The following is a 24,831-nucleotide window of genomic DNA, read 5'->3' on the forward strand; positions in this document are numbered from 1 at the left end:
ACTGGGTTAGAATAAGAGTTCCAGGGCGGAGCTAGTGGATACCTGGGCGGGTTTGAGACTCTATGGTCGGGCCCTGGTCTTGCGAGGGGCTTTGGGGAAATTCAATAAACAATTAGGAAGAAGACTTGGGGGATCTGGGAGTGTCTCCCTCCACCCCATCCTCCTCCCAGAGCCAGGGGCTACGCTTCGAGCTGAAAAGCAGAGAACGCCCTGCCCCTTCCAATCCCTCTGCGTCTCTATTGGTGGAGGGGCCTGCGCGACAGTCTCTCATTGGTCCCGAACTGGAGAGGGGGGGGATTCGGAGAGAGAATACGCGCCGGTTGTGGGCGAGGCCAGAAGGTGTCCAGGGGGGTCTCTGCGCGGCCAATCCCCGCCCGAGGATTGTGTTGGGGGTGGGGGGCCCGGCAGGAGGTGTCCCGATCCTCTTTTCTGGGCATCCTGGAGGATGACCCGGGTGCCAGGCCTGCCGCCCGCCGCCTGATGCTGGGCGGGCAGAGCCCGGGATGCTGGAGCGAAGGGCGTTGCTATGGCAACGGGAGGCAGGGCCTGGGGGGGGGGACCCGGCCCGGGCTGGGACCGGGGGTGCCGGCGGTGGCTGTGGCGGGGCGATGGCGGAGCGCGGCCCGGCCTTCTGCGGCCTCTACGACACGTCCTCGCTGCTGCAATACTGCAATGGTGAGACCCCTCCCCAGCTCCGACCCTGGCCCCGCCCAGGGCTGGACCCATCTCCTCCTGCCCAACCTCCTCCCTCCAAGTCCCCATCCCAGTCCCTGGCTGAAGATCTCCCTTCCTTCCTACAGCAGGACCCTGACCCCAGAGCAAGGACTCTGATCCCCCAAAGTCTGGACGCTGGCTCCCCACTGGCTTGGACCCTCCCTGTTCCCGAAGTGGCTAGATGGAGAGAGGAGAGAAGGGGGTAGAGCCAGCAGGTGCTTGGGGTTGGAAGAGGGAGAGGCCTGGGGTTCGACTGTGCCTGGAACTCTGCTTTCTCTACCCTCTGAAGCCCCTGGGACCCTCCCCCTTCTCCCTGGCAGAGGAACAGACCCATCAGAGGCCGGTGCAGTGGGGGAGATAGGGTGGGAGAAGAGTTTGGCCTTGGTTCTAGATAGGGTGTCGGACAGGTAGGAATGCCAGAGGACTTTGCCTCCACTATTCCCCAGAATCCCCAGACTCCACTCCTTCCCACCCATGAGAATGGACCCCTTCTTCCTAGACTAATGGTTACTGATACTGAAGGTCCTTTGTGGGAGTCAGGCCAGGTGAGAGGAGCTGGGGTCAGAAGAGAGGGGAGGGGAAGTGGGAGGTGAGTGCTAATCTCAGGGCCAAAGGGCTAAGCTGGGAGGGAGGGTCAGGTGGGAACAAAGGGCTTGGGTCATCCCCAAGGTGAGGTGGGTGCACAGGCCAAGGCCTGGGAACACAACTGGCCTCTCTGGGGTGGCGGCTGAAGGGTCAAGATGAAAGCATCTCCATTTCACTCTGGGGGACTGAGAAGAGAACAACTTCCAGTTTGGATTCTCACTCGGCTGCATACACACCCCAGTGCCAGGGACCCTTGGAGTTGCCAGAAGCCCTGGAAGGCTCATTTTGCCCTCCTCTGCCCCTTTAAGAGGCAGGTTGACAGGGTGTTTAAGACAGCCCTGGATATAGGCTGAGGTCAGACTATGGGTTTGCCACTGAATGTCTGCTGTGTGTCTCTGAACAAGTAACTCCATGTCTCTGGGCCTCAGTCCCCTATTTCCCCCCTCCCCCAGCCACAACTCCCACCCTCAAACAACAACAACCACAGGTATAATACTACAACTAGAGCTGTAAGGAGCATTAGGTGCTGTAATAATAGTTAATACTAGTCTGGATTTATTGAGCACATATCATGAACCAGTGAGCATGCAGTTTTGCAGGAGCATGCAAAGTGTTTTGCTTGGCACAAGTAAACTTGCAAAAACAGAACCTATTTTTTGTAATATTATTGGTAGGTTAGAGGGGGCTCTGCACACTCCCCCAGTCTCCATCCCTTAGTTTCCTCCTTTGCAAAACGTGATGCCAGCAGGCCCCTAAGATTCTTTCCTGTTCTGAGCTCTAAGTCCCAAAGGCTCTTTCCCTCTGACCTCGGGAGGCCCCCACCTTCCACTGCAGGTCCAGGCACCGGACCTGGGAGGCGCTGGGAGGGGGGCAGGGCGGGCTGAGGCCCCGCAGGCGATTGGGCCGCTGGGGGAGGGACGAGGGGGGGAGGAGGAGGGGGAGGGCGGGCGGCGGCACTGCGGAGCCAGGCTGGCGGGCGGGGCGCTGGACGCAGGATGGCAGGTGCGACCTCCACACCCCGTCCCTCTTCATGACACCCCCTTTACTTCCACCAGGCTGGGAGCCAGAGCCTCCTTGGTTGCGGCTAGCAATGAGTCTGGGTATGAGTGATCAGGGAGGGAAGGGGGAGGGGGCCACTTCTGTCCTCAGCCCCTCCCACTCCGGGAAAATGGACGCGGGGCTGGGGTGGGTGGGTCGGCGGTGCAAGCCACTTTGGCTGCACCCACGCGGTGGAGAGGAGGGGGAAAGCCGAATGTGAGGTGTGGAGTACAGTGACAAAATAGAGAAGGGGACCAGAGGAGGCGAATCCCGGCCAGAGAAGAGAGTTTGGCTGTCAGACCCCCGCTGGCAACTCCCTTCCTTGGGTCTCCTGGGTCTGCGATGCGCTGCCTGCAATCCCCGGGTCTGCCGCCAGGGGCCGCAAGAGCTCTGTCCTTGCAGCTGGCTCCGGGGTCGAACCCCTTGGTGAGAAGAGGAGGGGGTGGGGATGACCTCACAGCTTGGAAAATCTTAGAAGTCTGGAGACGTTAGTTCCCGTCTTAGAATATTGATATTCGTCAGAGAACGTTGGGGATCAGTTCTAGAAGGTTGGTGTCACTCAGTGTAGGTTGGTGTCAGTTCTGAAATGTTGGTATCACTCATAGATATTTAGCATCTTAGTCACAGAATCTTAAAACTAGAGACGAAGCATCTTCCGCTTTGCTCCTGGAGTCGTAGAATTTTAGAAGGTGAGAGAGAGGAAGGGACTTCCCCGAGATCACACGGCCAGGGCGCTGCGTCTCGGAGAGGAGTGTGGGGCAAGGGCTGGAGACCGATGGGGATTTCCTTCCCCCTTCGGAGCCCTCTTCTTTGGCAGCTCTCCAAGCGCCCCAGCCCGGGGTTGCGGGAGAGGAAGGGGGCGTGGCTGGCCCCGCTTGGACGGGGGAAGGCAGGAGGGAGCCTCAGTCTTTGGAGCTCCTGGGTGCCCCCGGCAGCCCGCGTTCCCCCTCCTTTCAGATGACAATTTGTCCAGCACCAGCGGCATGGAGGTGGACGACCGCGTGTCGGCGCTGGAGCAGCGGCTGCAGCTGCAGGAGGACGAGCTGGCGGTCCTAAAGGCGGCGCTAGCGGACGCTCTGCGTCGCCTGCGGGCGTGCGAAGAGCAGGGCGCTGCGCTGCGCATACGAGGCACCCCCAAAGGCCGGGCGCCCCCGCGCCTAGGCACCACCGCCTCGGGTAATCTTCCCTAGACTGGAAGGGTGGGATGGGGAGGGGCAGGGTCCGGGACCTCACACTCATCCTCCTCTGTCCTGACTCCATCCCTCTAGTGTGTCAGCTCTTGAAAGGTCTTCCCACCAGGACGCCCCTCAATGGCTCGGGACCACCGCGGCGCGTGGGTGGCTATGCTACGTCTCCATCCTCTCCCAAGAAGGAGGCGACCTCCGGGCGCAGGTAAGGAAGGCACGGGAACCTGGCATTCCCAACCTACTCCAAGACCTGATGGGAGACACGTGCCCATGCTCCAGCAGCGGAGGGTGCCGGGAGGTTCTCGCTCGCTCACAGCACTCGCCTGCTGGCCTCTAGGTTCTGCCTCCAATTGCGTGGTCTCTCTTCCCAGTGGCCGCCGCTACTTGTCACCAGAGCGCCTTGCCTCAGTGCGCCGCGAGGATCCCCGGAGCCGCACCACTTCCTCGAGCAGCAATTGTAGCGCCAAAAAAGAAGGGTAAGACCCGGGCAGGGGCCCTGCCACAGAGAGGGCACATAGGCGGGGGAAAGGATGGGCAATTTAGGGTCATGCCTCAGGCCACCAGGTCATAACCTAGAGTAGGGACCGATAGTTCAGAAAGCTGTCGCGCTCAGTGCTAGAGGCCTGAAGTGACCAATCTTGAGGCGGCGTGGTCCAAGCGGAAGGCTCGGAAAGGCGGGGCCAATCTGGGGGCGTGGCCAGGGCCTTAAGGGGCTGGACTAGAACTTATAAGGCGGGGACGTGCAGGGCTTAATAGGGAGAACCAGAGTGGAGGTCAGGGAGGAGCCAGATTTTATGGGCGTGGCTATTCAGGTAAAGTTGAATCAGGGAGTGGGCTTAGGGCAGAAGCCTCGGAGGAGATTCCTCAGGGAATGGGGAATCAGAGCTGACGGCGTGATTGGAATTTGAGGGCGTGGTCAGGGCCTGGCCTGGGAGGAACCAGAACCTGGGGGCGGGGGTCAAGGAGGCTGAGTCCTGGTGGGAGTGTTATTGACCGGAAGCCCTGGCGAAGCGGAACCCAGGGACAAGTAAATGGATGTAGCTTGAAGTTGGGCGGGGCCGTGGGCGGGCAAGGTCAGCTCTCAGGAGGCGGAGCCCTCCTGCAGGCTGCACGGAACTCATCCTAGGGACTTGATCAAGTGCAAGTGGACGTGGTCGGAGTGTCTGGAGGGGCCAGAGGGGTTGGGGGACAGGGGAGAGCGGTCAGTTGTCAAGAAACTGAGTCAACCCAGTGGCGGAGGCAGGAGGAATTGGGTGTGAACAGAATGTTGGGCGTGATCAATTTCCCGGAGGCGGGACCATACTGAAATCTGGGCGGAGTCAAGACCTAAGGGGTGGAGTCCCGGTGCGGTGGGCGTGGCCAGGGTTTAGAGGCCGAGCCAAACTAGGGCAGGAGTAGTGTGGAACACCACTCCTTTCAACCCCAAATAATAATAGTTAATAATAGCAAATAATAGCAAGCACGTATCTAGCGCTATGAGCCCAGGACTACTCCAGGCACTGCACGTGATTTAACCAGTTTACTCCTTGCAACATTCCGGGTAGATGGGTACTTTTATCCCCAATTTAAACGCAAAGGGTAGGTAGAGGTTGTTGGATCCACTTGTCCACACAGCTAGGAAGTGGCAGTACTAGGGTTCGAGTCAGGCAGACGCGCTCCTGAGGCTATGCACTCTACCACCACGCTCCCCCGCTCCCCCAAACAGCCTGGTATTAAGATCCCACAGCCCGGGGTGTGAGACCCGGTGTGACCCGCCGACTCTGGGGTTCGGCCGCGGAAGGCGGGCGGGGCGAGGCGCAGGGGCGCGAGCGCCTCCCGGGGCCGGAAGCGGCGGAGCCGGTCGGGCTCCTCCCCCGGCCCCGAAGTTCCCGCCGGTCGCCGCCATGAGTAGCTTTGGAGCTGGGTGAGACCCTCTGTCACAGCCCACCTGCCCCCCCACTCCCGGGGCCTGATTCCCAGGTCTCCCGCTCCCCGGGGACCCAAGCTGGCGGGCGTTCCCCCCTTTCCGCCGGCGCAGAAAATGTGCAGACACGCCCCTTCCCTTCGCCGCTTCCCTAGCTGCTGGAAGTTTGGGGCGCTGGGGGACCGAGGTTGGAGAACGTTGCGGGCGCCGTGCTGATTGGGAGGGAGGTGTCTTTGGTGCCTCCCCTCTTCCAGGATCCGGTCCGTGCCACTTCGTGCTGTGTGATCTTGGGCGATCACTGCCTCTCTGGGCCTGTGTCTTAGGCTCTGCAAGATCAACCGAGCAAAGCACACGGCCTGCAGAGAGCCAGCGCTCCGCTCCTCAGCCGCCGGCGTTAGCCATCAGAGACCTCGGGGGCGCGGTGGGGGTGTAGCTTCTCCCCTTTTCAGGCCTGCCCGCTAAAGCGCTAACTTTTTTTTTTTTTCTTTTTTTATCCTTTCCTGACAGCAAAACCAAAGAAGTTATCTTCAGCATGGGTGAGTGGAGAGAGGAGGAGGGGCTTGGTTGGGGCTTGGGGGCTTGCAGGGGTGAGAGGTCAGAGCTGGATCTCAGGAGACCTGGCGACTGGCCCTTTGCCTCTCCGGCCTTTTTTTTTTTTTTTTTTTTTTAAGTGACGCTTGAAGGGGAGAGGGAATAGGGATAGGGGCTGGTGTCAGCGCCTGACCTCTGGGGGTGTCCTGGCAGAGGAGGGCTTCGTGAAAATGTTCCTGAGGGGCCGTCCTGTGCCCATGCTGATCCCAGACGAGCTGGCACCCACCTACAGCCTGGATACGCGCTGGGAGCTCCCTTCCTCGCGGCTGAAACTGGACTGGGTGTATCCTTTAGCTTTAATCCCTCCTCCCTACCCCTCCCCTCCCAGTCAGGCAGAGACAAAAGCCCTTTTGATTTGGAACTTCAGCTGGAGGGAGAGATTTTGTACTGAAGGTGGGATTTCCTAGGCCCCTGTGCAAGGGGTCAGGAGAGAGCAGAAGCAAATAGTTAGCTGAAATGACTTTTTATGATTCATTAATACAGTGCTTGTTTACCGAGCGCCTTCCATGTGTCAGATGTTCTCCAAGCGAGCTTTGTTCACAGAGCTCACCTTCTAAAGTGGGGGAGGGAGATGATAACCCAGAAGCCAGTGATTAAATAAACAAGGTCACTTGTCATGGATAAATGCTGGGATTACAGTAATCTAAGGTCGTGGGAGAGGAGTAACTGGGCTTCTTTGCCGGGGTGTTTGAGCTGAGAACTGAACAGTTAGAAGAAGCCAGTGTAGGAGAACTGGAAGGAGAATGTTCCAGGCAGAGGGCAGAGCAGGTACAAAGGCGTGGATTGGTATGAACTTGGACTTGGTGTATTGGAGAAACAGAAGAAGTTGGTAATGGTTAAGAGCCCCGGCTCTGGAGACCGACAGAAGTGGGTTCAGGCCCTGCCCAGCCTCTGGCTGACTGTGTGACCCTGGACAAGTCACCTTGCTTCTTGTTCCTCAGTTGCCTCCAGAAAAAATGGGTTTCATGATTGCAGACTCATAGGGTTGTGAAATAATGTGTAAAGGTGCTGAGTTCACTATATGTGCCTCATAAACAGAGACTGATAAAATACTAATCTTTACTGAGCACTTACTGTGTGCCAGGCACTCTTTTGTGTAGGAATGCATTGAATAATTTGATCCTTCTCTTTTGTAGAATTGAGAATGAGTTTTCACAACCAGCATCCTCTGAGACCTGAGGCCAGCGTGTTGGGAATGAATACCTCCATTTTCCAGAGGAGGAAACTGAGGCCAAGAGAGGGGCCTGGGCTCTATCCTAGGGAGTCACAGCTGATCCAAGGCAAAAACTCCTGGCTCTAGGCCCCAACCTTTTCCCTAAAAGCCTCAGAGTCAGCACTCTAAGGATCTAGTCCCTGTCTGCCTCTTTGGACCTTAGTTTCTGCTCTGGAGGAGGCAGGGAGGTTGATGAAATGACTTGGCCTTCAGGAAGCCCAGAGTCTCCTCAAGGGAGCTGGAAATATTCATGGGAAGGGAGACACAGCCTTTGTGCCAGACTGAGCTGGATGAGATCCGATGAGAGGTGGCCAAGACTGCAAAAGTCAGTTTGGGCCTCAGTTACCCCACCTCTACAATGGCTGCAGGTTGCAGCAGTTTCTTTGGGGTCAGGATATACATATTGATCTTCATTCACATTTTTTCTGAGTATCTACTGGGGCTGGGGACTGGGGACATAGCAGTGACCATAGCAGTCTCAGCCCTGTCCTCCTAGGGCTTGCAGTTCAGTGGAGGGACAGAACTTCTGGACAGTGATGACCTGGAATGAGCAGTGCTGGGATGGGAGAATCCAGGGGACTGGGGGGAGCCTAATGAGGGCAGCCCATCCAGCTTGGGGGTCAGGGAGGGCTTCCTGGAGGAGGGGATACAGAAGTGGACAAAACAGCCCAGTCTTGGCCATCCTGGACCTTGGACAGTTAAAAAAGCAGCTCATTACTGAATGTGATAAGTACAGTGAAGGAAATGAATCCAAGGCCTCTAGGGCCAAGGCTTGGAGTAGTGATGATGCTCTAAGCTTTTTGAGGAGCTCCGAGGTCCAGCCAATGAGGGAGGGCAGCAGCTCCACAAAGGCCAAGGAGCCAAATTGACTCCTTAACCAGTCCCTGGGCATCTCCAGCTATGGGTACCGTGGCCGAGACTGCCGGGCCAATCTTTACCTGCTGCCCACGGGGGAGATAGTGTACTTTGTGGCCTCCGTGGCGGTGCTGTACAGCGTGGAGGAGCAGAGGCAGCGCCACTACCTGGGTCACAATGACGACATCAAATGGTGAGGCCGGGGTCACCCCCCCACACCTGAGATCCTACCCCTGACACCCCCGATCCCCTGACTAGGCCTCAGTTTCCACAGGACCTCAGTGGGTGGGCAGGGTGGCACCAGGCCTTTGTTTCAAGTCAAAAGCTGCCTGCAGGCTGAAGAAAAAAGTGGATTACTTGTCAATATTTCAAGTGTTGGTGAATTCACTCAAACCCCTCCCCCCCCCCTTTTTTTCCCTTGCTTCTTTAGAAAATTCTGAGCGGGCACTCCATGAATCCAGCAGTGGATTGGCGCTGGGTGGACTTCCGGGGCTTAAATGGGTGGGCCCTTCTGGCCACAGGAACCCTGCAGACATTCGAGTTAGAGACCCCAGGCCTGAGTTTTGCGTCTGAACCCGGGTACCCCAGGGCATCCCTTACTGCTGATTGTAGGACTAAATAAGTGTTTATTGACTCAATAACACTTTCATCAAACCCCTGACATGATTAAACTGGCAGCAGAAATGCAACCCGCTGGAGGAGGGGTCCCAGGCCTCGAGCTCCTTCCCTCCCGCTGAGCCCAATCCACCTTGTCCCCTCTCCCCCCAGCCTGGCTGTCCACCCGGATATGGTCACCATTGCCACCGGACAGGTGGCAGGCACCACCAAGGAGGGGAAGGTAAGGAGGTGGAAGGGAGCAAAGCAGAACAGGGGTGCTGGTCGGGGACACTCCCCGGGAGGGTGGCGGGGGGCGTCCACCCCCTCGGGTAACAGGCATCTCTTTCCGGCAGCCGCTGCCGCCCCACGTGCGCATCTGGGACTCAGTTTCCCTCTCCACCTTACACGTGCTGGGCCTGGGGGTGTTTGACAGAGCCGTGTGCTGCGTGGGCTTCTCCAAATCCGTAAGTCCTGTCCTGCCTGCTGGGACCCAGCCCTCCCCTCCAGAAGCAGCGGCGAGGGCCCGCAGGTTCCCACCCGCCCCTTTGAGACCAAGGCCACGCCCTCCTGGCGACGCGCGGGTTATGGACACGCCCCCTTGGCGGAATTCCAGGCGCACGGGGCTGCTTTCCCATTTCTGGTACCTCACAGTTCTGCTCTTTTATCCCTTATTAGGAGAACCATATGCCTTGATTCGCTCCCGACCTCCTCAGTGTTCCCTTGTAGATCATTTAGTGTTGTTTGCATTACTTTCAGCATTATTTTCGCTCTCAAAGTATCCTTATCTGTTAGGCTTTTTAAGCGGGGCGTCTAAGTCAGTGCAGATGTATCCGCCCCAGGTAAGGACGGAGGTTGAGAAACTGTAGAGCGGTTTGACATTGCTGCAACACCCAAGTGTGAGATCAGTGGACTTTCCATGGCTTTTTTTTTTTTTTCTCACATTTTTATCATATTTTACCAAAGTGTCTGTCAGCCTTGGATTGAAGAATTAAAACACACACACACACACACACACACACACACAACTGATCCTTCCCCACAGATTGTTTAAATAGCACTGCATTAGGGCCTCCGAGGTTTACTGAGCCCTAAGAAGATAGTTGAAGGCTTAGGGGGAAAAAACCTGTTATGATGCCAAAGCCTTAAAAAAAAAAAAAGCTGCAAAATCAAAATTGGCCAAATAAAGGTATAAAACATTTTATACCAACTTTATTAATTGTTTAATTTCATATACATGAAAGCATCATTACAGATGCCAGGTAGTCTCACGCAGCACAAATTGCCAACTATGTCTGAAGGCAGCTGATAAATCATGGTGGAGGATGGATTAGATGAGTTGCTGCCATGCAGTCATTTCCAAAAGAAAATTATAGAAACTTCCAAGTCTTTTTACCATCCCTGGATGGGAGTGTATTTTAATGTGTTTTATATGCTGGGGTCCAGGCCCTTGGAAAGTCTTAAAACAAGGCTGAGAGGCAAATGCCCTAGTGGGTGTGCGAGGGCTGTCCCTGACCCAGCTCGTCCCCCTTCCCTCCTCTCTCCTCCTAGAATGGGGGCAACCTGCTCTGCGCAGTGGATGACTCCAACGACCATGTGCTCTCTGTGTGGGACTGGGCCAAGGAGGCCAAGGTGGTGGATTGCAAGGTGGGGTGGCCCTTCTTGTTGCCTCTTGCTGGGACATTCAGTGTTAGGAGTCTCGCACCAGATGGACCCAGGTTCAATTCCTGGCTTTGCCATTTCCTGGCTGTGTGCCTTTGGGCAAGTGCCTTACCCTCTCTGAGACTTAGTTACCTCATCTGTAAAAAAACGGGATAACCATGGCACCTTCTTCCTGGGGCCTTATATGAGGATGTTGGGATGTGGGGTGGGTGGATGGGGCCTGCAGAAAGCTCAGTTGAGGCAGCTGCTGACTGTACAGTCCTGGGATGTCTGAGACCCATTTTACAGATGAGGAAGTTGAGGCATGGGGTGGGGGGAGATACATGTCCATCTTGGCTTAGGGGCAGGAGACCTAGGTTGTGAATGGGGCCCGCCATTTGGAGAAGGGGAGTGGCTGAGAGGCTGGGCTCTGCAGTCAGACTAAAGTGAGTTCAGATTCTGGATACAACTCTTATCTGACCATTCTGACTTAGACAAGGGACTTCCCTCTCTCTGAGCTTCAGTTTCCTTATCTGTATTGGGGGACAGGGGGTGCTAATGCTTTATCTCCCAGGGTTTTGAGGATTAAATGAGTTAATGGATGGAACATGCCTAGCCCAGGGCCTGACACAGAAGACAGTCCATAGAAGTTTCTGTTGTTGTCTGAGGATGAAGAAGGTGATAGTGCGGAGTCCTGCCTTTTGTTCTTTAGTTTGCCTATATGGGAAGGGTGGGAGCAGGTAGGGGTGTGCAGTGCACAACTCATACAGCTGTACAGGGCGGCCCTTCTTGGGAGGGTGTTTTGGCCTCCGGTGGCTTTGAGGTCCTCATTCAGTATCTCTCCCTGCAAAGTGCTCCAACGAGGCCGTGCTGGTGGCCACCTTCCACCCCATGGACCCCACCGTGCTCATCACCTGTGGGAAATCCCACATCTACTTCTGGAGCCTGGAGGGGGGCAGCCTGAGCAAGCGGCAGGGCCTCTTTGAGGTGAGTGCCTGGGGTGCAGGGACCGGTGGGTCCTGAGGGAAGCAGGCAGGGACACCCGGATGGTCCCAGAGGATTGGGATCACAGGGACGCTGAGCTGTTGCCTGCCGGGGCCTGGGTTTCCTCATCTACGACTTGGGGGTGATCCTCTTTAACTCTTTGAAGTCAGGAGGATTCAATGGATTTAAGAGTTTAGCAGCTCCTGGCAGTCAGTGAGTGCTCAGTAAGCAGCTGCTGCTATCGTCAGTACTAGAGATAAACACAGAGAAGGTGGAGGGCTCCGGAAGGCTGCCTGCAGGGGGGTCGGGGCTGACTGGCCAAGAGAGAAGTGAGCTGGGACACAGAAGCTGAGCAGAAAGCAGTGGGCCTGGGAGAGAAGATGCAGGGGCACCTCCCACAGGGCTCCCTCTACTTTGGGGCGAGTCTGGACTTCCACTCCAAAAAGGGGGGCCCTGGTAACCCCAGGCACAGAGGGAGATGAAGTGGAGACACTGAGAGGAAGGTGCGGTGGGGCAGGGAAAGGGACCCAGAGGTACACAGGAGATGGGGAGAGAGTGAGGGAAGAAGTAAGGGGCAGGGATGGAGGGGGACAGTCTGAGAGGCAGGGAGAGGGTACAGAGAGAGAAGTCAGGGAGGAGAGAGAGGTGAGGCAGGAAGCGGGTCGTGGGGTGGGAGAGTCACGGGTGGCAACTCTGTGGGAAGCCCTGAGTGCTCCAGTTTGGAGGCAGATGGAGAAGGAGCTGCTCCACGCGGGCCTCACACCCAAGAGCACGGAGGGGATTCACTGGCCCGGGTGAGGGCTGAGCTCTGGAGGCCACCCCAGCTGCAGTAAAGCTCTGACGCCTTCCCTTCTCCTCCACCGTAGAAACACGAGAAGCCGAAGTACGTGCTGTGTGTGACCTTCCTGGAGGGTGGCGACGTGGTCACCGGGGACTCTGGGGGGAACCTCTATGTCTGGGGCAAAGGTCAGTGTCATTCCACCTGTTTGGTCCCCAGGCCAGTCCCCCTAACACCCTTGGCTCTGCCTCCCTTGCTCTGATTGCTTGTGCAGAAGGTATGATAAATCCTTGACTGTCCAATTCCAGCATCCCCAAGGTTCAGCTCACATATCCCCCTTCCATGAAATCTTCTGTGATTCCCCACTCTTGTCCTCTGCAAATCCTGTTAGGGATCAGTCTGGATTATATATAAATGAAAGATCATCCCAGTTGGCAGTAGATAGATGGATGGATGGGTGGTTTGCCCAGCCAGGGGATCAATGAATGAATGAATGGATAAATGAATGAAGGGGTTGTCCTAGTCAATGAGTGGAAGAATAGATAAATGAATGTAAGTAGCTTGGTGACTAACTGAATGAAAAATTAAATGAATGGATGGTTGTCCCAGCTAATGGATGACTATGTTAATAAACAAATAGGTTGTTCCAACAAGTGTGTCTATAAATGGATGAATGAATGAGTTTATAAATATGAAAAAATGGTTTATAGATGTGAATAAATGAATGCATGGTTATCTCAGCCAATGGATTGATATATTGTAAATGAATGGATTATCCCAGGAAGTAGATCAGTGACTGAATGGTGAGTTGATTGTCCTACCCAATGGATGGATAAAATAAATGAAAATAAATGAGTGAATGGTTGTCCTAGCCAATAGACAGCTGAATGAGTAAACAAATAAATGAATAAATGATTGTCCCAACCACTGGATGACCTGTTAACGAATGAATGGATTGTCCCAGTTAGTGGACCCAATGAATGGATGAATGAATGAATGAATGAATGGGCATACCAGCCAGTGGTTGGGAGAATGAATGAATGGATAGACCAACACAGTGGGATGGGTGACTGTGTTAATGAATTAATGGATTGTCCCATCCAAGGGTAGAGAAGTGAATAAAAGCTTGCTCCAGCCTTCAGGTGAATGTGTGAATAAATGAATGAATGTCTTGTCCAAGCCTAGGAACAGCATGAGCAAATCAATGAGTTGTTTTTGGCCTGGTCATTTTTGCTTTCACATACATTTTGCTCCTGAGTCAAGGCTGCACTGAATAACATTCCCATTCCACGGATGAAAAACAGTAGGCCCAGGGAAGGACAATAACATGGCAAGTGGCTGAACAGGGCAGGATCCCAGGGCTCCGAGTGCCCAAGGCCTCTGCCCTTTACACCTGGCACAGGGTGTATGATTGCTTTGTGAACTTGGGGAAAATCTTTCCCTCTCTGGGCCTTAGATTTGCTGTCTGTAAGATGAGCAGGAGGCAGGGATTATCTCCAAGCACCAGTTCTGCTGACCTGGGGGAACCAGGCCCCCTGGGGGTTATCCCTGGCAGGACTGGGCAGTGGGTTCCAAGCCTCCCACCCGGCCCCCAGCAATGCCCTGTGCTTGCCGTGTGACCTTGGGAAAGACATGTCCCTTCTCGGAGACTCAGTTGCCTCATCTGTAGAATGGGTATAATATCACTACCTCCCTCCCAGAGTTGACCTGAGGTTTCCTTGAGATCAGGCAGCAGAGAATAAGTTCTGAGTAATCAGTGGCAAAGTGTCTTTCCTGACAGACTGTGAGCTCTCTGAGGGCAGGGACTGCATGTGATTCATCTCCATGTCCCTAGTCCACGAAAGATAAGTGGACAAAAGGACGGATGGACACATCTAGTGTAAAGAGGGCCTGGCTGGCTTGGAGGAAGTGGCATCCCATCTGGGTCTTGAAGCATGGGAAGTGCCAGGGTTTTTTTCTGGCTTCTCTGGGTTCTTTCCCCAGCCTTTTCCCTGGTCTCAAGGCCTTCAGTCTTGCCCCCTTCTGATTCCGTTTGTTTCCAGAAGCACCTTTCTGAAACGTGAGTCTGACTTTTCTATTTCTCTGGCAAGAGCCAGCTCCTCTCTGAGGCCTCCAGGCCCTGCACGGGCTGGTCCTGCCTTCTCTTGCCTTTGTTTCCCAGCTGCAATCACAGCTGGGTTGGCATAAACAACAGGGATTTATCGGCTCATGGTTTTGAGGCTGGAAGTCCAAAATTGAGGCATCAGCAAGGCGATGCTTTCTCCCTGAGGACAGTGGTGTTCTGGGGCCGGCTGCCGGCGATCCTTGGGTCCTTGGTTTCTCCATCACACGGCAACACGCCTGACAACCTCTCCTGGCTTCTCCTTTCTGTTTTGGGTTCCCTTGACTTCCAGCCTCTAGCTCCTTCCCGTGGCCTTCTCTTCATTAAGCCTTCAGTAATAGGCTTAAGGCCTAACCTCCTTCTGTTGGGCCACACCTTAACTAAAAATAACATCTTCAAAATGTCCTATTTACAATGGGTTCACACCCACAGGAATGGATTAAGATTCAGAAAAAAAAATTTTTTTCCTGGGGTACATAATACAACCTCCCACATGCCTTGATAGTCTTCCCCTTGCGTGTTACACTTGGTCACACTAGATTTATTTTCGTTTACTAGGCAGTCTATGTCTTCTGCCCTTTGCACATGCTATTCCTTCTGCGTGGAACACTTTTCCAATCTCTCTTCTCCTATCTGACTCCTACTCATCCTTCAGATCCTTGATCAAACAATCTCTCCTCCAGGAAGCCCTCCCTGATCCACTAGGCTGGGTGCCCTCTATGGGATCCCACAACCTATTAGGTTTCCCAATTCCAGCATCACCCACCGTGGGTTGTCACTAACCTGCCACTGGATTGTGACCCCTTGAGGGTATAACCTGGGTTGTTTTGGTCACCGTGTCCCCACTATCACCCAGTTTGAGGCTGGGCCCAGAGTGAATGCTAATTATTGACTGAATGGGTTAACGGATGAATGAGTGGATGGGGAGATTGACAGATGATTGGATAGATGGATGGGAAAATAAATGTCAAATGAGTGGATGTTTAGATGAAAGGATGGATTGGCTGATAACTGGGTAGTTGGATGAAAGAGAAGATGGAAAATGGATGAGACACAAATTGATGGGTGAATGGAAGGAAGGGTGAGGAAATGAATGGATGGGTAGGTGAGTGAATGGGTGGGTAGATAGATGGATGTACAGACCAGTAGTTGGATGGGTGGATGAATGGATGAGAAGATAAATCAAAGGGTAGATGGTTGGATGAAAGGGAAGATGGTTGGATGGGTAGGTGTTAGTTCACATGGTTTAATGGATGATGGTGGGGTATCTGAGTATATGGGTGGGTGGATGGGTGGAAGGGTAGCTAGAAGGATGGAAAGATGAGTGAGTGGATGGATAGAGGCTCAAGAGTTCCAAGTGTTCTCCGGGGGCGGTCCGGGGCAGCTTCCCCTGCTCACCCTCACCCTGGCCACCCTACAGGTGGGAACCGCATCACACAGGCAGTGCTGGGTGCCCACGATGGTGGCGTGTTTGGGCTCTGCACCCTGCGGGACGGGACGCTGGTGTCCGGAGGGGGCCGTGATCGGCGGGTGGTCCTCTGGGGTTTCGACTACAGCAAGCTGCAGGAGGTCGAGGTGAGGAGGGGGCACGGGCTCCTGGGAAGGGGAGGAGGCCTCTCCTCCGGCCCACCAGGGCTCCTAATGTCACTCCCATCCCACCCCTGTGTGTGTCCTGAGCTCCTCTCCCCTCTCGCCCCCACCGCCAGGTGCCCGAGGACTTCGGCCCTGTGCGCACCGTGGCGGAGGGCCAGGCAGACACACTGTACGTGGGGACCACCCGCAACTCCATCCTGCAGGGCTCCATTCACACCGGCTTCTCGCTGCTGGTCCAGGTGAGTGGCTCTGTTCCAGGCCCTCTCTCCTGTTTCTGGCACCATCTATACCCCCTCTTTCCCCACTCCCATGTCTCCTCACCTCTCTGCCCCTTCCCTTCTGCCTTGGACTAGCAAACACCATTTATCTCCTCTTTACCTGCCCTTACCTCCTAACCCCACTCTGCTTTGGTCCCTGACCAAGGACCCCCCCAAAACTCCCCATGATCCAGCAACTAACATGTTAACTGGTAGCACAATGAAAGGTCCCAGGGCCCTGGGAAGAGCCCAGGCAGTTGGTGAGCCCACCTGTGTATCCCCGGGCCACACACCTTCCCTGGTGTCCAGCTCCAGGTTGCTGGGAAGGGCTTCCCGGAGTCTGCATTCCGTTTGGAAGCTCAAATGCTCACTCCTCCCTCTCCTGTCTGCTACACCCCTCACCCCTCACCCCCCACCCGATTGCAAATCCACCTACTAAGAGGTGGTTCGCTGTGGCAGTTAGGAATATGAATTCTGGAACACGACTGCCTGGCTTGGAATCACAGCCCTGTCACTTATTAGCTGTGTGATGTTGGGCAAGTGAGTTACCTCTCTGTGCCTTTACGAAATGAAGAGAATAACGGAAGTGACCTCATGGGGTTTTGTGAGGATTCCATGAGTCAGTTCACATGAAGCATTTAGAATGGCACTCGGTGTGTGACGTGCTCGGAATACCTTGGCAGAATTGTCTCTGGTTCGGTGGTCCTTCTCCCATCACGCCTTCCATGCATTTTCCCTCTGACAGTCTAGCTGAAATCTGTGCTGCTGCATTTAGATCCCCCTCTGACTCTGGTCTCCGTAGGAAGAACATGAAAAAAAAACAAGAGCTAGAGGGATTTTCTAGGTGCCCCAAAGCCAGAAGTGGCTTTAGATGTCCCATTTTAATAACAACGGCAATAATAAGCAGCCACTTCTATCTCGCAAGCCCCTTCTCTGTACTAATCTGGGTTTAGCACCCTCCATCTAAGATTTGAGTAAAGAAAGCAACCTTTTGGGGCAGGTACAATGATCAGCCCCATTTGACAGAAGATTAAACTGAGGCTCTGTTCTAGTTTGCTAATGCTGCTGTTTTGCAAAACACCAGAAGTGGATTGGCTTTTATAAAGGGGGGTTATTTGGTTACAAAATTACAGTCTTATGGCCATAAAATGTCCAAGGTAAGGCGTCGACCATAGGGTAACTTCACTGGAGAAAGGCCACTGACATCCGGAAAACCTCTGTTAGCTGGGAAGGCACATGGCTGGCATCTGCTTGCTCCCAAGTTGCGTTTCAAAATGGCATTCTCCAAAATGTTTGCATCAGTTTCCAATGGCCATCTTCAAAATGTCTGTTTCAGCTGCTGCACACTCCTTCTGTCTGAACTCTTACATAGTGCTCTAGTAAACTAGTCAAGGCCCACGCTGAATGGGCAGGGCCACACCTCCATGGAAATTATCTAATCAGAGTTATCACCTACAGTTGGGTCAGTCACAGCTTCAAGGAAACAGCCAATCAAGAGGTCACACCCTAATCAAAAAGATTAATCGATCTGCCCCCACAAGACTGCATCAAAGAACATGGCTTTTTCTGGGGGTCATAATATACAAACAAGCACAGGCTCCAAGAAGTCACCTGCCCAGGGTTTCACAGCCAGAAAGAGAGCTGAGCATCAAATCCAGACTCCCAAATCAAGCTCTTCGCCACCAAGACCTCCTGCCTCCTGTTGTACAAACAGGAAAGCAGAGGCCCAGGGGAAGGGGCAGGGTTTGCCTCAAGCCACCCACTGGATTGGGGACCTGCTCAGTGGTGACCCCCTTGAGACATGTGGGGAACAGAGTCTTCCCTGGTTCACACTGTGGGGTGGGGCGCATTGCTGAGGCTAGTCCAGCACTTTCCCCGGCATCTGGGTGGGAGTGGAAAAAGGCCAGGGTTGGCTTTCTCCACGCTGCCGTCTTCGCCTCTTGCCAGGGCCATGTGGAAGAGCTGTGGGGCCTGGCCACACACCCCAGCCGGGCGCAGTTTGTCACATGCGGGCACGATAAGCTGGTGCACCTGTGGAGCGCGGAGTCCCACCAGCCCCTGTGGAGCAGGAGCATTGAGGTAAGGGGAAGGGGGGCTCGACGTACCTGTTTCGACAAAACTACCTGCCTCAACCCGCCACGGCTCAGCACAGCAAACAGAAACCCCCTGAAGTATTTTTAAGCAGAAGGGGATTTGACACAGGGAATTCTGCGCTTACGAACTTGCCGGCAGAGCTGGAGGAGCGGGTTTGCAGCTGGAATAACGCCCTGGACAACACAGAACCAACCTGCCAGGGGAGAAAACTACTGAATTTGAGAACATGCCATGGTAGCCGCAAGCCAGAAACCACAAAGCTGTGGCCACTGCAACTGTTGAGTGTAGAGCTCCACCGTCCAGTGTTGCTAACTACTAGCCATGTGAGGCTGTTCAAACTTAAATTCATTAGCACGTAAATAGATTTAAAAATCCATTTCTTTGGTTGTACCAACCACATTCCAGGGGCTGAAGAGCCACATGTGGCTACTGGCTACCATATTGGAAAACGCACATAAAGAGTGTCTCCATCATCACAGAAGATTCTATGGGACAGTCTTGCTCCAGAGCCTCCCAATGCTGGCTAAATTTGTCTTGGCTAAAAACGGAATCTTTATGTCCTGCCTTTCAAAGTCCACAAGGCTAGTGACTGGCCACTGGGTACAGGCAGAGAAATCCCATTGTTTCGGTGACCCAGCTGGTCGGTTGAATGGCAGAAGTGCGATCTCCATCTTTTGCCTTTTGTTACCTGCAAAAGTGCATCTGATTGTGTCAGACCCAAGTCACAGTGGAAGCCTCATTGCAAGGGATTCTGGGAATTGTAGTTTTTAAGCTCCCCTGCTGCAGCAGTATGGGAAGAACATACTAGAAGGAAAGGGGTAGGTCTACAGTAGCACCACACAGGCCTTTGAAGCTTTGTTCCAGGAATCTCTCCAGGGTTGCCTCTGATTCTTTATGGTCTTTAAACTTCTGGATATCAGGGATAGTGTTTCCCAGAAATTTTGAGGGGCATGTACAATAATCGTCATCCTGGCTGCCTTAAATGAGCACTTATATGCCAGATCCTGTGCTCAGCACCCCAGGTCTCCAGCTTGCCAGCGCATCAGAATCACCTGGGGAGTTGCTAGAAACACAGATTCCTGAGGCCTGTTCTTACAAAGCCTGATTCACAAGGTCAGGAATCTTCTGTTTTTAGCAGGCACCCTCAGGTTTTCAGGTTTTCTCTCTGTGGACCTGCTCAGAGAAACTGGCTTAGCACTTTACTTGCATCATCTTTTGTACTCCTTCCCCAAACCCCACAAGGCAGGAGGGGTGAGGGATCCCCACTTGGAAACAGGCTCAGAAAGGCAAAATCACCTGTCTGCCATTACAGTGCAATAATCATAGCTTACTGTGCTTACTGTGGGCCATCATTGGGCGAGGGACTCCACAAGTGATCAGAGTGGCCTTAGAAAGTAAGAAAGTGAGTATTGACCATCTCCCTTTGCCAGATAAGGCAACTGGGACTTACAGAGGAAATGTTATTTGACTAAGAGCACATAGCTAGGATGTGTCAGAGCCAAGGCTGGAACCCAGGTCTGACTCCATGGTGCTCTAATTTGCCTGCAAACCAACCAAATGCCAAAAAAACCCCAAAATGGTAATACTCTGTGCTGATGAAGATGTGGAGAAACAGGCACTCAAACATGGCTGGTGATAGTTTGATATACTTTTATGGAGAGCAAACTGATATATATCAAGCCTTAAAAATATGACTTTGGGGACTGCTGGGATCAGAAAGTTACCTTAGAAAATCATCTTGGGTGAATAAAAGCATAAGAATTTAAAACAGGGATTAAAAAAAAAAAAAAGGATCCAGAACTGGTAGTAAAACATAATCTGTTTTGACTGATGTGTTGAGTGGTTTCCAAGGTGTCTGGGGCAGTGGGTTCCTGGAGGGCAGCAGAGGGAGGCTGAGAGCCCTCTAGCCAGGCTGCAGAGTTGGCTCCGAGGCAGGGGAATAGCCAGATAGAAGTGGGACCCCAGCTCCCAGCCCTGCCTCTTCTCTCCTCTCCTCAGGACCCTGCCCACTCAGCTGGCTTCCATCCCAGTGGCTCTGTCCTGGCAGTGGGCACGGTGACTGGCAGGTAAAGCATTTGGACAGGGCTTCTCTGCTCCTTGGGGAACTCTCCATAGATACCATCCCCCACCACCTTTAACTGCCCCCAAACCTATAGAGGCATTAATTATCCCCCGACTGTTTATCAGGCCCTGATCTCCCAGCACTCGTCTGGAGTCAGCTTCTCCCTGCAATCTCTCTGATCCCTCACTGAGACCCCACAAATTCCTGACCCTCTCTGCCAAATCACTCACCTGCCCGGCTTCTTTCTCCCCCAAGGTGGTTACTATTGGACACGGAAACCCATGACCTAGTGGCCATCCACACTGACGGCAACGAACAGATCTCCGTGGTCAGCTTCTCCCCAGGTAGGGGGCGGGGCTAGGACCCTGCAGACGCAGGGCCTGGGAGCAGAGGCTCAGAGTTACTGGCGGGGGGGGGGGGGGGGGGGGAGGCGAAGTTTGGGGGAGAAGGAGGCGGTGGGAGAGTCTTTAAAACTGGAGCGGGAATGGAGTTTGGGACTGCTGAGGAGCCTGGGATAGTGGAGAGTGAAATCTGAGCGAGAAAGGGGTGGAGCCTGGGTGCCTGCTCATAGCCCCCTCCCCCTCCCCCAGACGGGGCGTACCTGGCTGTGGGCTCCCACGACAACCTGGTGTACCTGTACACAGTGGACCAGGGTGGCCGCAAGGTCAGCCGCCTGGGCAAGTGCTTGGTGAGTGGGCAGTGGCCCCCAGCGCGGGGGATGCAGAATTAACCGATTTTCTACCTCAAGCGAGCAGTTTCGACACTCAACCGGCTGCCCTGACCACATGGAGGAGTCTTAGCCCGGCTCGCCCACCCCCGCATTTATCTGCTCAGCTGTTTTGAGCCTGCCCCTTCGTGTAGCCCCTCCCCTGTATTCTAAGCCCGCCCCTTTGTGTAGCCCCGCCCCGAATGTTCTAAGCGCACCCTCTGTCTAGCTCCGCCCACTTGGTCTAAACTCCCTCTTGTTCCCCGTCCTTTTTGTCTGGCCCCGCCCATGATAGTCTGACCCCGCCCCCACCCCACCCCACCCCACTGTCAAAGACAGGTGTAGCCCTCTTTTGGCCCCCTTGTGTTCTCATCCTACCTCTGTATTTTGACTTGGGCCTGTCCAGGGGTAATCACGCCCCGCTTTTCTCGGTTCTGCCCCCTCCAGCTCTGACTCTGCCCCTTCCCTCCTCCGCAGGGCCATTCCAGTTTTATCACCCACCTGGATTGGGCTCAGGACGGCAGCTGCTTTGTCACCAACTCCGGGGACTACGAGATTCTGTACTGTGAGTTCTCAGAGACCCCAAGGGTCTCTCAGCCTCCTTATTTGCATGAGCGATTTGCATAGACTTCCGGCTTCTAGTCCGTCTCCTCTGGCTGCCACATTGAGGGGCTATAGTTGGGTCCCTGGCGTCTGATTTCCTCCCTGGTGGGCCCCGCTTTAACCAATTCCTCCCCTTTCCGGTTGGGTGCGTGGGATGCTGGCTTCCAAGGGGGTGCCCCTGATCCGGTGTGGGGGTGTCAGGACCCAGGATCCAGCTCCCTGGGCCTGGAGCTGTGGAAGGAGTCCTGGCGCCTTTGCTTCCCCTTGGCCATCAGTGTCCGTTTCTGTGAACTGGCTGGGTTAAGTCAGTAGTTCTTCCAGCCCTGAACCCCTTCCCCGTCCCCCCCAGGGGACCCGGTCACCTGTAAGCAGATCACCAGTGCAGACGCTGTGAGGAACGTAGAATGGGCCACGGCTACTTGTGTCCTGGGGTTTGGGGTGTTTGGTAAGTTCTGCAGTGGGGGAGTTAGAAGGAAGAGGGGCGTGAGGGGACTACTGAGGTCCCTTGGAGCTGTAATGAAACAAGTCCAAATTGGGTGGGGGCTCCTGGCATTTTTGCAGCCAGCACACACTCCCACATGCCTCTGTGCCCAGCCCTGTGCTATGGGCAGTGCTGGGGACACAGCAATGACCACAGCAGCCTCCGGCCCTGCCTTCATGCAGCTCATGGTCCAGTAGGGGAGACAGACCTGTCCCCAGACAGTAAAAACCTACAGTAGTTCCAGCTGGGACAGGGGTCCCCTAAGGGGGCATCTGGCCCCAGCCTGGGAGGGAGTCAGGAGGGGCTTCCTGGAGGAAGAGACATCCATGCTAGGACATGGAGGATGAGGAGGTGCTTTCCAGGGATTGAAGAAGGAAAGGGGGTTCTCAGCAAAGGGAATAACATGTGCAAACTCTAGGCAACATAGAGCAGGGCATTTGGGGAAATGCAGGAAGTCAGTGTGGCTGAATCATTGCAGAGTTCTCGGGGGGTACTGTGGAAGGATGGGGCTGGAGCAGCAGGCAGGGCCAGGTCTTGCAGAGGCTTGGGGGGCATGAAGAGAAGCCAGAGCTTTCCCCTGGGACATGGAAGGGTTTTGAGCAGGGGAGGGATGGGGTCAGACTTGGATTTTCAGAAGATTGTTCCAACTCCCATTGCTGCTAGAGGCAGGTGGGGTGGGAGGAAGGCAGGGAGGCCGGGCCCAGGGCCTATTCCCCTTGGGATCCCCCAAGCCTACATCTTACTACTCTCCCCACTGCTTCTTGCCCACAGGGATCTGGTCTGAGGGGGCAGATGGCACGGACATCAACGCCGTGGCCCGCTCCCACGATGGGAAGTTGCTGGCTTCAGCAGATGACTTTGGCAAAGTCCACCTGTATAACTACCCCTGCTGTCAGCCTCGAGTGAGTCCCTCTAGGGGGCTGGTGGAAGTTGGGGGTAGGGAGTGTGACAAACAGGGTTAGGAACAAGATTCAGGGCGCCCTGATCCCAAACCCAGTCCTCTCCGGGCCTCAGTTTCCCATCTGTACAAGGAAGGCGGTGGGTTTGATCCCAAGGACCTATCTTTCTTGCACTGAAGACTGATGAATGTCAGAGTCTGATGGTGAGAACATGGCTCTCTAAAGCTCTGAAGGTCTGCAGTTCTGAGATCTTGGGTTCTTTTATCCTGATCAACTCAACAAATGTTTCTTGAGCACCTACTCTGTGCCTGGGTACAGGGGATACAGTAGTGAACAAGACAGGCAGGAGGTGACATTCCCGTGGCCTAAAAGTTCCAAGATGCTACAGCTCTAAGGCTTTTAGATTCAAAGTATCCACAATTCTCTTGCAGTTCTAGAATGAGGGTCACAGACTCAAACATTGCAGGGTCAGGTGGGTGGCTAGAATGAGTGCCTTAGGCTGGGGGTGAGGCAGTGGGGATCTGGGGGGCCCTGTGGAAGCAGCTTCAATGCAGCCAGATCTTGTGAGTTTTAAAGAGAAGCCAGGAATCAGCCTTTTAATTCGAACTCCCTCAATTTTTGAATGTCGGCAACTGTCTTTCTAAAAACACTGGACCATATACAATTCATCCACAGGCCACCAGCAGATAACCTGTGTCTAAGATAGAACTGGGAGTTAATTTTACCATCCTCTGGTTCTAATAGAAGAAGATTTGCATATTTTACTGGGAAATTTTTCATAGACAGAAGCAGAGAGAATCATACTGGGACCCCTTCTGTACCTCATTACCCAGGCTCAACTCTCACCAGATTTGGAAAATTTGTTTCCAAATAGTTACTTTAAGCAAACTCTCTACATGATCATTAGCCCCTTAAAAAATAACGATAGTTCTTGCATACCCGAAAATCTGTTATCACTCCTAAAAACTAACATTCATTCCTTAATGTGGTCTAATACCCAGTCCATATTTGGATTTCCGGATTATCACGGAAATGGCTTTCTATAGTTGCTTGGTTTGAAATTTGGTTATGTCTCAGATATTCGTGGAGAACAGCCTTGCCCACATGCATATTTTTTTTCCATGCCATTACAGAAAGAGATCAGTTCCTCTGTTGGTTTTTGAAGGAGGCGTTTACTAAGCAGAAGGTGGGGGGGTCAGGTCAGGAAGGCCATGGGGTGGAACCGCTGATCTTTCACATCCCCTTTTTCTCTATAATAGGCCCTCAGCCACAAATACGGGGGACACAGCAGCCATGTGACAAACGTTGCCTTCTTGTGGGACGACAGCATGGCCCTGACGACAGGGGGCAAGGACACCAGCGTGCTGCAGTGGCGGGTGGTCTGAAGTGTGGGGATCCCAGGGACACAGGGCCAGGATGGAGTCAGGGTGCCAGGGCTAGGATACTATTTTTGGGAGATGTCTATTGCTGAGTAGAGTAATATATTCCCAGAGTATGTCTATAGCAGAGGGGGTTATGGGGGTGGGTGGGTGGACTGGCAGAGGTCTTTATTTATTGGGGTAGGAAGAAGGGTCACATTGCTTTGGGGGAGCCACTGGGGTGTTTGGTTTGGGGTGTTTTTTTTAAGTTTATTCTTTTATATTATCTAGAAATAAAGACATATGCACTAAGGTGGAGTGTGGGTCTGCAGACTTGTTTGGTGTGTGTGCATAGTGTGTCTCTAAGTGTGGATGTACGTTGCAGTGTTTGTGATGAAAGACTGTTATTACTTTAGGTCTTTATTGTTTGCAAGTGACAAAACCCACGCTTGCTGTCACTTTGGCCCACACATTCAAACAAGGAAGGGCAGGGGAGCCTCTGGGCCTTGGGGCCATCAAACCAGGGATTGGAGGGTGGCCAGGACACTCCCTCCATAGCTTTTCTGACTTCCAATGAGTCGGCAATTTTCTCTG

General features: G+C 53.9%; 1 protein-coding gene across 3 annotated transcripts; it reads left to right on the forward strand.

Annotated features, from left to right (window-relative positions):
- Positions 1-370: 370 nt before the first annotated feature.
- Positions 371-24,411, forward strand: EML2 (EMAP like 2). 3 transcript variants are annotated; one of them, XM_037819938.1, is made up of 23 exons: positions 560-675; positions 801-929; positions 3,295-3,513; positions 3,606-3,729; positions 3,896-4,000; positions 5,935-5,963; positions 6,172-6,301; positions 8,130-8,279; positions 8,855-8,924; positions 9,037-9,147; positions 10,232-10,327; positions 11,174-11,308; positions 12,172-12,271; positions 15,605-15,759; positions 15,891-16,016; positions 17,982-18,113; positions 20,127-20,194; positions 20,446-20,534; positions 20,781-20,878; positions 21,374-21,461; positions 21,849-21,944; positions 22,752-22,882; positions 24,139-24,410. In XM_037819938.1, exons 2-23 carry the CDS (start codon positions 896-898, stop codon positions 24,262-24,264), a joined length of 2,412 nt encoding a protein of 803 aa, XP_037675866.1. In that variant the 5' UTR covers positions 560-675; positions 801-895; the 3' UTR covers positions 24,265-24,410. The 3 variants fall into 3 exon arrangements, with proteins under 3 accessions (XP_037675865.1, XP_037675866.1, XP_037675868.1); XM_037819937.1 differs by lacking the exon at positions 801-929 and having other exon boundaries at positions 371-675; positions 24,139-24,411; XM_037819940.1 differs by lacking the exons at positions 560-675; positions 801-929; positions 3,295-3,513; positions 3,606-3,729; positions 3,896-4,000 and adding an exon at positions 5,353-5,427 and having other exon boundaries at positions 24,139-24,407.
- The last annotated feature ends 420 nt before the right edge of the window (positions 24,412-24,831 follow it).

This window comes from Choloepus didactylus, chromosome 27, assembly GCF_015220235.1.
Source record: "Choloepus didactylus isolate mChoDid1 chromosome 27, mChoDid1.pri, whole genome shotgun sequence".
In the NCBI taxonomy this organism is placed as follows: domain Eukaryota; kingdom Metazoa; phylum Chordata; class Mammalia; order Pilosa; family Megalonychidae; genus Choloepus; species Choloepus didactylus.